This window comes from Dendropsophus ebraccatus, chromosome 5 (assembly GCF_027789765.1).
Source record: "Dendropsophus ebraccatus isolate aDenEbr1 chromosome 5, aDenEbr1.pat, whole genome shotgun sequence".
NCBI lineage: Eukaryota > Metazoa > Chordata > Amphibia > Anura > Hylidae > Dendropsophus > Dendropsophus ebraccatus.
The window spans coordinates 6,878,038-6,892,970 of record NC_091458.1 but is presented as its reverse complement, the minus strand read 5'-3'; the positions used below and the strand labels follow the sequence as shown (position 1 = coordinate 6,892,970).

At 46.6% G+C, this 14,933-nt stretch overlaps 2 protein-coding genes across 4 annotated transcripts in view; both read right to left on the bottom strand.

Moving 5' to 3' along the window:
• The window catches only part of LOC138792239 (NACHT, LRR and PYD domains-containing protein 12-like), a 172,280-nt gene that overhangs the window by 127,193 nt on the left and 30,154 nt on the right, over nucleotides 1-14,933 (bottom strand). The window lies entirely within an intron of this gene.
• The window catches only part of LOC138792218 (NACHT, LRR and PYD domains-containing protein 3-like), a 54,578-nt gene that overhangs the window by 19,055 nt on the left and 20,590 nt on the right, over nucleotides 1-14,933 (bottom strand). For all 3 annotated transcript variants that reach the window (XM_069969364.1, XM_069969365.1, XM_069969366.1), the window contains 2 exons: nucleotides 9,994-10,165; nucleotides 4,129-4,194 (listed from right to left, as the gene is read on the bottom strand). In XM_069969364.1, coding sequence (XP_069825465.1) covers nucleotides 4,129-4,194; nucleotides 9,994-10,165 — 238 coding nt within the window. The remainder of the gene's footprint in view (nucleotides 1-4,128; nucleotides 4,195-9,993; nucleotides 10,166-14,933) is intronic.

The following is a 14,933-nucleotide window of genomic DNA, read 5'->3' as shown; positions in this document are numbered from 1 at the left end:
CTCTGTTCCCAATATCGTAGTTACACTCTGCTTTAGAGAACTTCCTAGAGAAGAAAGCAATGGGCCGGAGGTTGGTAAGAGTAGCTGACCCTTGAGACAGGACCGCTCCTACCCCCACCTCAGATGAGTCCACCTCCACAATAAAAGGACGCTCAAAGTTCGTTTTGCCAGTACTGGAGCCTCTGAGAAACATTTTCTTAGTTTGTGTAATGCCATGATAGCATCTGGGGTCCAGTTTACCAGATCCGCTCCTGTCCTGGTTAAATCAGTGAGGGGTTTGGCGAACCCCAAAAACCTCTGCAGAGCCTTCAGGTTCTTGGGTCGCTCGCAGTTTTCGATGGCTATGACCTTAAGGGGGTCCATACCAAACGAGTTTGAAGTTATTTTGTACCCCAGAAATAAGACTTTCTGTATACCAAACTGGCATTTCGACAGCTTCGCACAAAGGTTATTAGCTCTCAGAAGCTCCATGACTGTACGGACATGCAGGATGAGTGAGGACCAATTGGGAGAAAAAATTAAATTATCATCAAGATACACAACTAAAAAACGACCCAGATACTCTTGGAATACTTCATTTATGAAGTGCTGGAAGACTGCTGGGGCATTGCATAAGCCGAAAGGCATAACAAGGTATTCGAAATGCCCTTCAGGGGTATTGAAAGCAGTCTTCCATTCATCACCCTCCTTGATCCTTATCAAGTTGTATGCTCTCCGCAAGTCAATCTTGGAGAATCATTTAGCACCCACTATTTGGTTGAAGAAGTCAGGAATTAGGGGTAGCGGGTGTTGGTTCTTAACAGTGATCTTGTTCAACTCCCGGTAGTCTAAACAGGGCAGAAGCCCACCGTCCTTTTTACCCACAAAAAAGAATCCTGCCCCCAGAGGAGAGGAGGATGGGCGAATGTGGCCCTTACGGAGACTATCCTTAATATACTCCCGCATGGCCTCCCTCTCAGGACAAGACAGATTGAAAATACCACCCTTGGGATATTTGGCATCGGGAATTAAATCAATCGAACAGTCATATGGTCTGTGAGGAGGCAATCCGTCCACTGCACTTTCATCAAACACATCCACATAATCAGACACGAACTCAGGAATTTCTCCCTCCCCAGGAAAACATTCTGCAAGAGACACAGCAACGCAATGGGAGGCACACTTAGGCCCCCATCGAACAAGTTCCCTGCTGGAACAATCGAACACAGGATTATGTGCTTCCAGCCAGGGTAAACCTAAAATCACATCAGAAGACAAATTTTGCATGAGAAGAAAATCCAGTGTTTCAACATGAACAGACCCCACCTTAACTTCAAGGCAGGGGGTAACATACTGTACATTCCCTTGAGCAAACGGGGCAGAGTCTGCTCCAGTGACCTTTACTGGACACTTGAGCAGCAGGGGACATACCTCTAAACCTGACCAGAAAATGGGGTTAATAAAATTTGCAGAAGTCCCAGAATCGACCTGGGCATACCCAGAAATACATCTTCCCCCCAACATCAGAGAAATAGGCAATAGGAGCTTGTTCTTTTTGGTTACCTGTGCGCCTGAGTGACCCCCTCGATAGTCACTCAGGCACCTGGAGTTTTCTGGTGGTGGCACCGGCCTGGAAGGACATCCTCTTACATGATGTCCAGCCTTGCCACAGTATAGGCAGAGGTTGCTCAGAAGACGGTGAGCTCGTCTGGTCTTGGCGTCTGCTTGCATGGTTTCCCCCAGAGTGGGTATCACAGGTGGGGAAGGTTTAGGGAAGGAGGTTCTGGTATGGTCTAAAGTACCCCTTTTCCGCTGTCGGTCCCTCAAACGTTGGTCTACCCTAATGGCCAGGGTCATGCTCTCCTTAAGGGTGCCAGGCGTCGGGTAGGCCACTAACATGTCTTTAAGTCAGTCGCTCAACCCGGCCCGGAATTGGAACCGGAGGGCAGAGTGCACTGTCCGGGTCATCATAAAGCAGTCCCAATGCAGAGAAGAACCGGTCGACTCTCTGCAAGTCAGGGGAGTTAGGTGACAAAGAAAAAGCCCACTCCTGAGGGGGTCCCAGGAGAAGGGACATAACAATACCTACCCACTCCCTGAGCCTCGTTACCTGAGGAGCGAAGACGAAGTATAAAAAATAGTTTACAACCTTCCCGGAAGGCTTCTCCTGTCCCCCTGGAATTTCTCCGGGAGCTGGACGGGAGGCTCAGGAGGTACCAGGGAGGTCATGGGGAGGCTCTTGTACCTGGACCCGTTCAGCAAGCTCCTGGCCCGAAGTATTGAGCTGCTGCATACGGTCCACTATCGTTGTCAGGGCGTCGATGACCCCAAGGCAGTTTGGGCTGGCTATTCAGTCAGGACAGGGAGGTACAGACACGACAAGACACTGGGCCCTAGGTCTGAACCCACCCACTGTCCCTACCTGCTTTCCTCAGTCGGCCCTAGGCGGACGTGGACAACCACGTTGACGTTCCCTGCGCTAAATATATGCACACGGAACAAGACGGACAAACAACACAAAAGAATAGTCAAACAAGCTGGGTCAAAAATCCAAACAGGCAACACAGTACAAAATCAGCAAGCAAACGGATAGTCAAATAGTCAGGCAGGAGGTCAGGTAACAAGTCGAGCAAAACAGAGGGATTAGGAGTGGGGATCGCAGGAGTAGACAAGGGAAGCTGGGATCAGGGTATTAAGCTAATAGCCAGCGCTGGGACTCTGTCTTAGCTTCCTTTAATACTGAACCAGAGCCCAGTTCGAATCCCCATTGGACCGGCGCTCAGATATCCAGGTTCCAGATAGGCAGAGATTCCTGTCAGTCTAAAGACCTACTCAGCTGGAAAAATCAAGTCTCCTAGGAAATCAGATTAACTCCCGCATTGCCAGATAGCTGAGAAGCAAGCGGGTGTGGCACACAGAAGCAAAAACAGCTTCAGTTTACACCAGGGTACAGCACAATCCTGACAGCAGGTGTACTTAGGAAATCCTAACCATTCTGCTCAACCCAGGTAACAGGGTCTGGGGCCTGTGTCACCCATCAGTACGGCTCAGCCAAAGCTAGTAGGCATAAGGTGGTGTGAAGACTATAGGAAAGGTCAAAACACAGGCACAGGTTGTTTTCTCTTCTTCTTTTTCTACAAGTATTCTTCTATGCACTCCAATCTCCTGGCAGAGCACATTACTAATTGGGTTGAGACTCTCACGGCCCCCCCTTCTCTCTACTATGCTACCTCAGTACAACTCTACCAACACTGCTACATCCTACTCAGCACTTATCTCACATATCTGGTGCTTCTATGTACATGTATTTATTAGAACTGTATCAAGTGTATTTCAAGATTTGTTGTATTACCTGCTGCACATTTACAAGTAGTAAACCCAGTCAATGTTACCAACTGAGTCTGTCATTACTCGCTACCACCTACACAGTATTTACACCGCAACCTTGGGACATTTCCCCTTTCTGTGGGTGGCGGGTCCTACCATTATTCGAGAGGGTTACTACACCACTCTGGACACCTGTGAAATAATCCCAAGGGACCCTGCAGCAACCCGACAGGACACCGACCACAGGGGGGAAGGGTGCAATCGGTCTTATACTCAAAAAGCAGGCGTGCAATCACACCTGTGTGTCCACCAGGCACTGGCGTCACGTGACAAAACCCTAAGGTCCGGCTGTACCTCGGCCATCCACCACAGGAGTGGCGTCACACTTCCACCTAGCCAGTGACCGGCCGTCCCACCGCTACAACATCATCCGGGGGCTCACCACATGTACACATAGCCTTAACACGGATTGACTGATCAGTCCTGGGTAGAAAACGTTTAAGAAGCCCTGGTCTAGCAGGAGATGTCCAGCATCCGCATTCTGGAGTATTTGGCTCAGTATTTTTCATCAGTATTTTTAGCCAAATCCAGGAGTGGGTCCAAAATACAAAAATGTACAAATCTTCCCATTATATTATTTTCTCTGTAGGTTTCACTTCTGATTGCGGCTGCAAATACTATGGAAAATTCTGAGACAAATACCACTATGTGACACCAGCATACAGTAAGTCATATCAGTAATGTAACACAGCGGGTCCACACACATTGGGGCATTACGCTGTGAGTATTCATATTATAAGGTTATATAATGGACACTTTTACCTATCAGCGCTGCGGGAAGTTGGTGTCCGTCTTCATCCAGTATGATTTGTTCCACCAGATCGTCACCTAATAAGTAATGACAAGTTGTGAGGGATTCTCTGGGGTATGGACGTCATCAGTGCTGGGTGGACAGATATAATATAAATATGAGATATACAGTGACTGGGACAAGAACTAATAGGCTTAAAAACACAGCTGGAATAAGTGTCTATAACTTACCTTTCCGGTAATTTGCATCTACAGTCCCCTCTACTATGACTGATTGATGCCGTACAATAGCAGAGCATTGACCAGAATAAGCTATTTAATGAAGGTTAATACAGATTAGCAACTTTTTAAAAGTTCGGCTTGGCTGGTTCATGGAAACCTGGTGTAAAATTTGGGTTCGTTTTAACAAAACCTTGAACGAACCGCAAATAAAACAGCTAAACTCTGACATCTACACTAGTGGGACCATTGGCACAGTTTTATAACGAAAAATGTGTACAAATGCGCATTCTTTCACTGTAAAAAATTATCTTTAATGTCACAATGATTTATATAGGTGAAGTGGCTGTTTTGAGTGTTTCTGCATGCAATTTTGCGGCATAACCCCCCCCACTCCCCAACAAAAACGCATCAAAACCAGCATCAGAAAAGCCTGCTAAACACCATTAGAAAGCTGCATCTTGTGTTTTTGCCCCTTGTGGAAAGTGAAACCAGAGCAGAGAAAAGCATGGTGACAGGTTGGCAGCGAGGTGCAAGTGCTCGTCTGTGGAGTACAGCTGTGCAGTAGTCCTTTTGGGGTGACCTGAGGTAGAGGAAGATATGCCACCATGGCCATTTCCACCACTGCCCAGCTACATGGAGGCTATAGAGTCTGACAGGGATGAACAGCCACTTCCATGCAGTCAACCACCATCATACTGGGAGACTGTATTGGGCACAGAACCTCAAATAAGTTACTGGAGTCCAACAGTCCCAGAGAGGCCCCCTACCATCCCTGAGCATGCAGCAGTCCCAGAGAGGCCCCCTACCATCCCTGAGCATGCAGCAGTCCCAGAGAGGCCCCCTACCATCCCTGAGCATGCAGTTATATTATGTGTGTGTAGATAGATAGAAACAGACACACACAGTGGGGAAAATAAGTGTTTGATACTATTGCTGATTTTTCATTTTCCCCACCTACTGAATGGAGAGATGTGTAATATTTATTGTAGGTAACTTCACGTATGAGAGGCATTTTATTGCATGAGCTAAGTATTTGATCTCTGACCAACCAGCAAGATTTCTGGCTCTCACAGACCTTTTCACCTCCTACTCGGCCCTCATTAGCTGTATTACCTGCCCCTGTTTCATTTTATTACCTGTGTAATAAACACCTGTCCACACACTCATCACACTCCAACCTCTCCACCATGACCAAGACCAAAGAGCTGTCTAAGGAACTAGTGACAAAATTGTAAACCTGCACAAGGCTGGGATGGGCTGGGCTTCAAGCAGTAGCGTAATTTGGTGGGGGCAGAGGGGGCAGTTGTTCCGGGGCCCACTGAAAATTTCAACTAATCTACTATGTGAGGGTATAAATGTTGCCCTTTTTGTTATATGAGGGCATAGGGGGAGAATGCATAAAATATGAGGGCTAAGACTAGGTCTAAATACTAAATTGGGGCATAAAGTGGGAAACAGTGAGGAGCAATACACAAAGATGGTGCTTTAGCAAGGAGACTAAAGTATTGAGTATCTTCAGGTGAAGTCTTCACGATAGCCGAGCCAGACAGAGGAAAAAGAAAAGTAAATAACTTGCCAAAAATTTCCATGACATGCAGAGAAGACGCCCCCTTAGAGTCACTGGATGTAAGTGTACTATAATCACTTATAGATTATGTATACAGCTGGCTCTACCTGTATATGGTCACTGATTAGGACTTTATATATTGGATTTTATTCAGTCACAGTATAGTGGTATTATCCAGTCACTGTATGGTGAGGGTAGTGGTCATAGTATGGCGATATTATTTGTCCTATATATGTGGTACTAGAAAATGAACCCGGCGCTGCCCGGGTATAAAGTGTTAGTGAGTTAATTAGATTTAAAAGGATATAAATCACAAATGATCTGTATAGCTCACCTAAAATGGGCCCAAGCTGCGCTGCGCCACACAACTGGGGACCATCATGTCTTGCTCCATTTGCCTATGATGTCATCTCTGTATACCCAGGTAGGATTTTCTCATAAGCTGGTCAGGGTCTGCACAGGTACACTTTAGTGAGCATTGACTGATGGATTAGTGCATGGACCCTAGTTCTGTGGTATAGTCTCATTATTCCTGAAGATATCTATAGCATCCTTTTCTTTACAGTACGATCTGCATCCGGCACCCACCGGGGACTTGATTGCATGTGGGGACTATCTCTGGCTACATATGTTCTTTTGACTTCTAGTTGAGGTTGACTTGCGCCAGAGAGGCTGTGATTTTGCATATGTTTTTTTGTGTGTATATTTCTTCAGCATTATTGTTAGTGTTAATTAGATTTGTTCCAAGAGTGCTCAGGAGGCCAATCTATACCCTTTTTTTATTTGTTTAAGGGGAAATCGCCAGGGGCCCTATATACCCGACAGTTCTGCACTGTTTTTGTAAATTGTAGCTTATGCACATTACAAATAAACTAAAAACGTTAAACATCCTAAATACCTAATAGCCAAACTAAGATGTCATATGATCAAACTGTATACCGAGCCTGGTTATATACAACATTGGCAGGTTAATATACAGAGCCTGGTTATATACAGTACAACATTGTCAGTGTAATATACAGCCTGGTTATATGCAACATTGGCAGTGTTATACATTTTAAAGCCTGGTTATGTAAAACATTATTAGTGTTATGCTGAGCCTGGTTATATACAACATTGGCAGTGTTATATACAGAGCCTGGTTATCTACAACATTGGCAGTGTTATATACAAAGCCTAGTTATATACAACATTGGCAGCGTTATAAACAGTCTGGTTATATACAACATTGGCAGTGTTATACTGAGCCTTGTTATATACGACATTGGCAGTGTTATACTGAGCCTGGTTATATACAACATTGGCAGTGTTACATACAGCCTGGTTATATACAACATTGGCAGTGTTACATACAGCCTGGTTATATACAACATTGGCAGTGTTACATACAGCCTGGTTATATACAACATTGGCAGTGTTATAGAGTTGGTGAAGGTACTGTATACCTGTACTGTATAGTTGGTGGGGGTCCTGTATACCTGTAATTTATAGTTTGAGGGTCTTGGATACCTGTAGTTTATAGTTCAGGGGTCCTGTATACCTGTAGTGTAAAGTTTTGGGGTCCTGTATACCTGTACTGTATAGTTGCTGGAGGTCTTGTATACCTGTAGTATATAGTTCAGGTGTCCTGCATACCTGTAGTGTATAGTTTGAAGGTTCTGTATACCTGTAGTATATAGTTGGTGGAGTTGTTGTATACTTGTAGTGTAGAGTTGGGGGCCCTGTATACCTGCACTGTATAGTTTGGGGGGTCCTGTATACCTGTAATGTATAGTTGGTGGAGGTGCTGTATACCTGTAGTGTATAGTTGGTGGAGATGCTGTATACCTGTAGTATATAGTTAGTGGATGTCCTGTATACCTGTATTGTATAGTTGGTGAAAGTCTTGTATACCTGTAGTATATAGTTTTGGGGTCCTGTATACCTGTAGTGTACAGTTTGGGGTCCTGTATACCTGTAGTATATAGTTGGTGGAGGTCTTGTATACCTGTAGTATATAGTTGGTGGATGTCTTGTATACCTGTAGTATATAGTTTGGGTGTCCTGTATACCTGTAGTGTATAGTTTGAAGGTCCTGTATATCTGTAGTATATAGTTGGTGGAGGTCCTGTATACCTGTTGTGTATACCTGTAGTATAGAGTTGGTGGAGGTCCAGTATACCTGTAGTGTAGAATTTTGGGGTCCTCTATACCTGTAGTGTACAATGTGGGGTCCTGTATACCTGTAGTATATAGTTGGTGGAGGTCCTGTATACTTGTAGTGTATAATTTGGGGTTCCTGTATACCTGTAGTGTCTTGTATACCTGTACTGTATAGTTTGTGTTGGGGATCTAACAGTTATTTCTGTGGATGTTGTGAGGCAACTGGCCCTAGCAACCAATCGGATTCCAGTTTCCTTTGAAAATGAAAGTAGTAATCCTATTGGTTGCTAAGGCTTCAAACTGCCAATACTGCTGGGGAGCTGCATCGCTAATTATATCACCTGTGTGTGCAATGTGGAGATTCTCCCATTTATTTTTATGGGGCGCTCTTCCTCCTCCCCCTCCTGTACATCTGGAAAGAACGCGACCTTCGGTCTAACCTTCCCAGGTACTCAATGTATCTGTGGGCCAAATTTGGGGTCAATCGTTTCAGGTGTTTGTAAGTCTATAGAGGACAGACAGACAGACTTTCATTTTTATGATATAGATTATTAGTATATATTTTGTTTATATAGTGGAATTCCCTCCATCCCAGCTGTTGCAAAACTACATTTACCATCATGGCTGGACTGCTAAAGCTTTGTCTGTCCAGGCTTGATGGAAATTGTAGTTTTGAAACAGCTGGAACTGGGAGTTTAACACCCCTGTTATAGTGGTAGTAGTCATTGTGAGAGACTGGACCTGGATACGTTAAGTATGGCTTTTATATAGCTGCCTTCAGGAGATTGGACCTGGATATGGTAAGCATAGCTGTTATATAGCAGTCTTCAGGAGACTGGACCTGGATACAGTAAGTATAGCTGTTATATAGCTGCCCTCAGGAGACTGGACCTGGATACGGTAAGTATAGCTGTTATATAGCAGGTTTCAGGAGACTGGACTTGGATACAGTAAGTATAGCTGTTATATAGCAGCCTTCAGGAGACTGGACCTGGATACAGTAAGTGTAGCTGTTATATAGCAGGCTTCAGGAGACTGGACCTGGATACAGTAAGTATAGTTGTTTTATAGCTGCCTTCAGGAGACTGGACCTGGATACAGAAAGTACAGTTGTTATACAGCTGCCTTCAGGAGACTGGACCTGGATACAGTAAGTATAGCTGTTATATAGCTGCCTTCAGGAGACTGGACCTGGATACAGTAAGTATAGATGTTATATAGCAGGCTTCAGGAGACTGGACCTGGATACAGTAAGTGTAGCTGTTATATAGCAGGCTTCAGGAGACTGGACCTGGATACAGTAAGTATAGTTGTTTTATAGCTGCCTTCAGGAGACTGGACCTGGATACAGTAAGTATAGTTGTTTTATAGCAGCCTTTAGGAGATTGTACTGGGTTTTGGAAACTAGATGAAAACTAAAAAAAATAATAAATTGCAGCTCTCTCTAGTGTATGAGGTAGTGAGGACTATCGACAGCGTGCTTCAGAGTAGCAATGGAGAAAGATAGCTCACGTTTGGCGAACAGCCTAGGACATTTGATCTACATAATAAACCACTGGTCAGAACCTAAATACAGTCCCTGATCAGACCCCTCTCTTACTTCATGCTCTATGGTCTCATCATTTTATCATATCTGGCCAATTCTGCACACAATGAAGCCAGCCAGAGGCAGGAGCCTGTGCATATGACCCTGAAGGTCTTCATGGAACAGGGGCATTATGGGCCTGCCAAGTTTTGTGGCCCATTCACAACTATGACCACTACCATCCCCTGTAGCTACCACAACGATAACACGTCTCTAGTGCATTGGTCAGAAAAGTCACCAGATATGTTGAATGTTTTCTGTACAGCAGGTAAATGGGAATCAGCTCCAGATCCAGTGGGGAGATCTTTAATATTGTAATGTAAACGCTTATTCCATGATGACGTCTCATCCACAATGTTACCTGTATGGTAGAGTTTCTCCAGTACAGCGCGCAGGTCAGGGGAGCCTTGATTCTTCTGTAAGACGTATAGACTGACCCACAATGCTATCACAGCTTCTCTTCCTCCAAGGAGAATATCCTGTAGTAACGTCCGGGCCAATGTTCTTCTATCATCTTCTAGACTCAGGTACTTCTATAACACAAGAAAGATCCAACATAAGGATCAGTAGACAGTGATAAACCATAGGAAAGTGTTAACACCCCCAGTTACCTCCTGTCACTCCCTATAATGTGTGGCATCAGAGTAAGAGAAATATATGGGACAGTTTTCCCTCCGACAAAGAATGGAGAGATGTTAAATTTTTTTCATTACCTTTGAAAAAATTCCAAAAGAAGTCAGTTTTATTTTTAAATTTAGTATTTTACTGCATGAAATAAGAAATTACATACAATAGAAGAAGAGAAGTTCCTATTTTGTGCAGAAACCTTTCTTTGCAGTTACAGAGGTCGGACGTTTCCTGTAGATCCTGTGGGTTTCCTCCTTAGTTGTCCTGTGGGTTTCCTCCTTAGTTGTCCTGTGGGTTTCCTCCTTAGTTGTCCTGTGGGTTTCCTCCTTAGTTGTCCCAGCTGTGTGTTTGCTCCTTAGTTGTCCCGGCTGTGTGTTTCCTCCTTAGTTGTCCCGGCTGTGTGTTTCCTCCTTAGTTGTCCCGGCTGTGTGTTTCTTCCTTAGTTGTCCCGGCTGTGTGTTTCCTCCTTAGTTGTCCCGGCTGTGTGTTTCTTCCTTAGTTGTCCCGGCTGTGTGTTTCCTCCATAGTTGTCCTAGCTGTGTGTTTCCTCCTTAGTTGTCCCGGCTGTGTGTTTCCTCCTTAGTTGTCCCGGCTGTGTGTTTCTTCCTTAGTTGTCCCGGCTGTGTGTTTCCTCCATAGTTGTCCTAGCTGTGTGTTTCCTCCTTAGTTGTCCCAGCTGTGTGTCTCCTCCTTAGTTGTCCTGGCTGTGGGTTTCCTCCTTAGTTGTCCCGGCTGTGGGTCTCCTCCTTAGTTGTCCCGGCTGTGTGTCTCCTCCTTAGTTGTCCTGGCTGTGGGTTTCCCCCTTAGTTGTCCCGGCTGTGTGTCTCCTCCTTAGTTGTCCCGGCTGTGGGTTTCCTCCTTAGTTGTCCTTGCTATGTGTCTCCTCCTTAGTTGTCCCGGCTGTGTGTTTTCTCCTTAGTTGTCCCACCTGTGTGTTTCCTCCTTAGTTGTCCTGTGGGTTTCCTCCTTAGTTGTCCCAGCTGTGTGTTTGCTCCTTAGTTGTCCCGGCTGTGTGTTTCCTCCTTAGTTGTCCCGGCTGTGTGTTTCCTCCTTAGTTGTCCCGGCTGTGTGTTTCCTCCTTAGTTGTCCCGGCTGTGTGTTTCCTCCATAGTTGTCCCGGCTGTGTGTTTCCTCCTTAGTTGTCCCAGCTGTGTGTCTCCTCCTTAGTTGTCCCGGCTGTGGGTTTCCTCCTTAGTTGTCCCGGCTGTGGGTCTCCTCCTTAGTTGTCCCGGCTGTGTGTCTCCTCCTTAGTTGTCCTGGCTGTGGGTTTCCCCCTTAGTTGTCCCAGCTGTGTGTCTCCTCCTTAGTTGTCCCGGCTGTGGGTTTCCTCCTTAGTTGTCCTGGCTGTGTGTTTTCTCCTTAGTTGGCACGGCTGTGGGTTTCCTCCTTAGTTGTCCCGGCTGTGTGTTTTCTCCTTAGTTGTCCCACCTGTGTGTTTCCTCCTTAGTTGTCCCGGCTGTGTGTCTCCTCCTTAGTTGTCTCGGCTGTGTGTTTCCTCCTTAGTTGTCCCGGCTGTGTGTCTCCTCCTTAGTTTCCCGGCTGTGGGTTTCCTCCTTAGTTGTCCCGGCTGTGTGTTTCCTCCTTAGTTGTCCCGGCTGTGTGTCTCTTCTTTAGTTGCCCCGGCTGTGTGTCTCCTCTATAGTTATCCCGGCTGTGGGTTTCCTCCTTAGTTGTCCCAGCTGTGTGTCTTCTCCTTAGTTGTCCCGGCTGTGTGTTTCCTCCTTAGTTGTCATGGCTGTGGGTTTCCTCCTTAGTTGTCCCGGCTGGGGGTCTCCTCCTTAGTTGTCCCGGCTGTGGGTTTCCTCCTTAGTTGTCCCGGCTGTGTGTCTTCTCCTTAGTTGTCCCGGCTGTGTGTCTTCTCCTTAGTTGTCCCGGCTGTGTGTTTCCTCCTTAGTTGTCCCGGCTTTGGGTTTCCTCCTTAGTTGCCCCGGCTGTTTGTTTCCTCCTTAGTTGTCCCAGCTGTGGGTTTCCTCCTTAGTTGTCCTGGCTGTGGGTTTCCTCCTTAGTTGTCCCGGCTGTGGGTCTCCTCCTTGGTTGCCCCGGCTGTTTGTTTCCTCCTTAGTTGTCCCAGCTGTATGTCTCCTCCTTAGTTACCCCGGCTGTTTGTTTCCTCCTTAGTTGTCCCAGCTGTGTGTCTCCTCCTTAGTTGTCCCGGCTGTGGGTTTCCTCCGTAGTTGTCCCAGCTGTGTGTCTCCTCCTTAGTTGTCCCGGCTGTGGGTTTCCTCCTTAGTTGTCCCGGCTGTGGGTCTCCTCCTTAGTTCTTACGGCTGTTGGTTTCCTTTTTAGTTGTCCCGGCTGTACGTCTCGTCCTCAGTTGTCCCAGCTGTGGCTCTCCTCCTTAGTTGTCCCGGCTGTGTGTTTCCTCCTTAGTTGTCCCGGCTGTGTGTTTCCTCCTTAGTTGTCCCGGCTGTGTGTTTCCTCCTTAGTTGTCCCGGCTGTGTGTTTCCTCCTTAGTTGTCCCAGCTGTGTGTCTTCTCCTTAGTTGTCCTGGCTGTGGGTTTCCTCCTTAGTTGTCCCGGCTGTGGGTCTCCTCCTTAGTTGTCCCGGCTGTGTGTCTCCTCCTTAGTTGTCCTGGCTGTGGGTTTCCCCCTTAGTTGTCCCGGCTGTGTGTCTCCTCCTTAGTTGTCCCGGCTGTGGGTTTCCTCCTTAGTTGTCCTTGCTATGTGTTTTCTCCTTAGTTGGCCCACCTGTGTGTTTCCTCCTTAGTTGTCCCGGCTGTGTGTCTCCTCCTTAGTTGTCTCGGCTGTGTGTTTCCTCCTTAGTTGTCCCGGCTGTGTGTCTCCTCCTTAGTTTCCCGGCTGTGGGTTTCCTCCTTAGTTGTCCCGGCTGTGTGTTTCCTCCTTAGTTGTCCCGGCTGTGTGTCTCTTCTTTAGTTGCCTCGGCTGTGTGTCTCCTCTATAGTTATCCCAGCTGTGGGTTTCCTCCTTAGTTGTCCCAGCTGTGTGTCTTCTCCTTAGTTGTCCCGGCTGTGTGTTTCCTCCTTAGTTGTCATGGCTGTGGGTTTCCTCCTTAGTTGTCCCGGCTGGGGGTCTCCTCCTTAGTTGTCCCGGCTGTGGGTTTCCTCCTTAATTGTCCCGGCTTTGGGTTTCCTCCTTAGTTGTCCCAGCTGTGTGTTTTCTCCATAGTTGTCGCAGCTGTGTGTTTCCTCCATAGTTGTCTCAGCTGTGTGTTTCCTCCTTAGTTGTCCCAGCTGTGTGTTTCCTCCATAGTTGTCCCAGCTGTGTGTTTCCTCCTTAGTTGTCCCGGCTGTGTGTCTTCTCCTTAGTTGTCCCGGCTGTGTGTCTCCTCCTTAGTTGTCCCGGCTGTGTGTTTCCTCCTTAGTTGTCCCGGCTGTGGGTTTCCTCCTTAGTTGTCCCGGCTTTGGGTTTCCTCCTTAGTTGTCCCGGCTTTGGGTTTCCTCCTTAGTTGCCCTGGCTGTATGTCTCCTCCTTAGTTGCCCCGGCTGTTTGTTTCCTCCTTAGTTGTCCCGGCTGTGTGTTTCCTCCTTAGTTGTCCCGGCTTTGGGTCTCCTCCTTGGTTACCACGGCTGTTTGTTTCCTCCTTAGTTGCCCCGGCTGTGGGTTTCCTCCTTAGTTGCCCCGGCTGTTTGTTTCCTCCTTAGTTGTCCGAGCTGTGTGTTTCCTCCTTAGTTGTCCCAGCTGTGTGTTTCCTCCTTAGTTGTCCCGGCTGTGTGTTTCCTCCTTAGTTGCCCCGGCTGTGGGTTTCCTCCTTAGTTGCCCCGGCTGTTTGTTTCCTCCTTAGTTTTTCCAGCTGTGGGTTTCCTCCTTAGTTGTCCCGGCTGTGGGTTTCCTCCTTAGTTGTCCCGGCTGTGGGTCTCCTCCTTGGTTGCCCCGGCTGTTTGTTTCCTCCTTAGTTGTCCCAGCTGTGTGTCTCCTCCTTAGTTACCCCGGCTGTTTGTTTCCTCCTTAGTTGTCCCGGCTGTGTGTCTCCTCCTTAGTTGTCCCGGCTGTGGGTTTCCTCCTTAGTTGTCCCAGCTGTGTGTTTCCTCCTTAGTTGTCCCAGCTGTGGGTTTCCTCCTTAGTTGTCCCAGCTGTGTGTTTCCTCCTTAGTTGTCCCAGCTGTGGGTTTCCTCCTTAGTAATACTGGCTGTGGGTTTCCCCCTTAGTTGCCCTGGCTGTGGTTTCGGGACATTGTCAGCTGAAAGACCCAGTCACCACCCATCTTCAATGTTTTTACTGAGGAAAGAATGTTGTTGGCCAAAATCTTGCAACACATGGCCTCATCCATCCTTCCTTGATTACATTGCAGTAGTCCTGTCCCTTTGCTAATAAGCCTCCCCAAAGTATGATAATTACCCCCCATGATTCACGGTTGGGATTTTGTTCTTAAGGTTGTACCTTCTTCTTCCTCTAAACACATTGAGTGGAGCTGATACCAAAAATTTATATTTTAATTTCATTTAACACTGTCGTGAAATTTTTTTTTTTGCAGAAATCAATAGTACAGGCGATTTTAAGAAATTTTGTCATTGGGTTTATTAGCCGAAAAATGCATTTTTATCATGAAAAAGCAGTTTGAAGCTCTCCCCCCTGTCTTCATTGTTCTCCTATGGAGAGAGCTAAAGAAAAGACCAAAACAGAACAACAAAGAGTTAATCTACAAATACCTCACCGTTATCTCCTGTGACAGTCACCACTGACCTGTCTGAGCTCGGATTACAGCTGTCACCCAGCT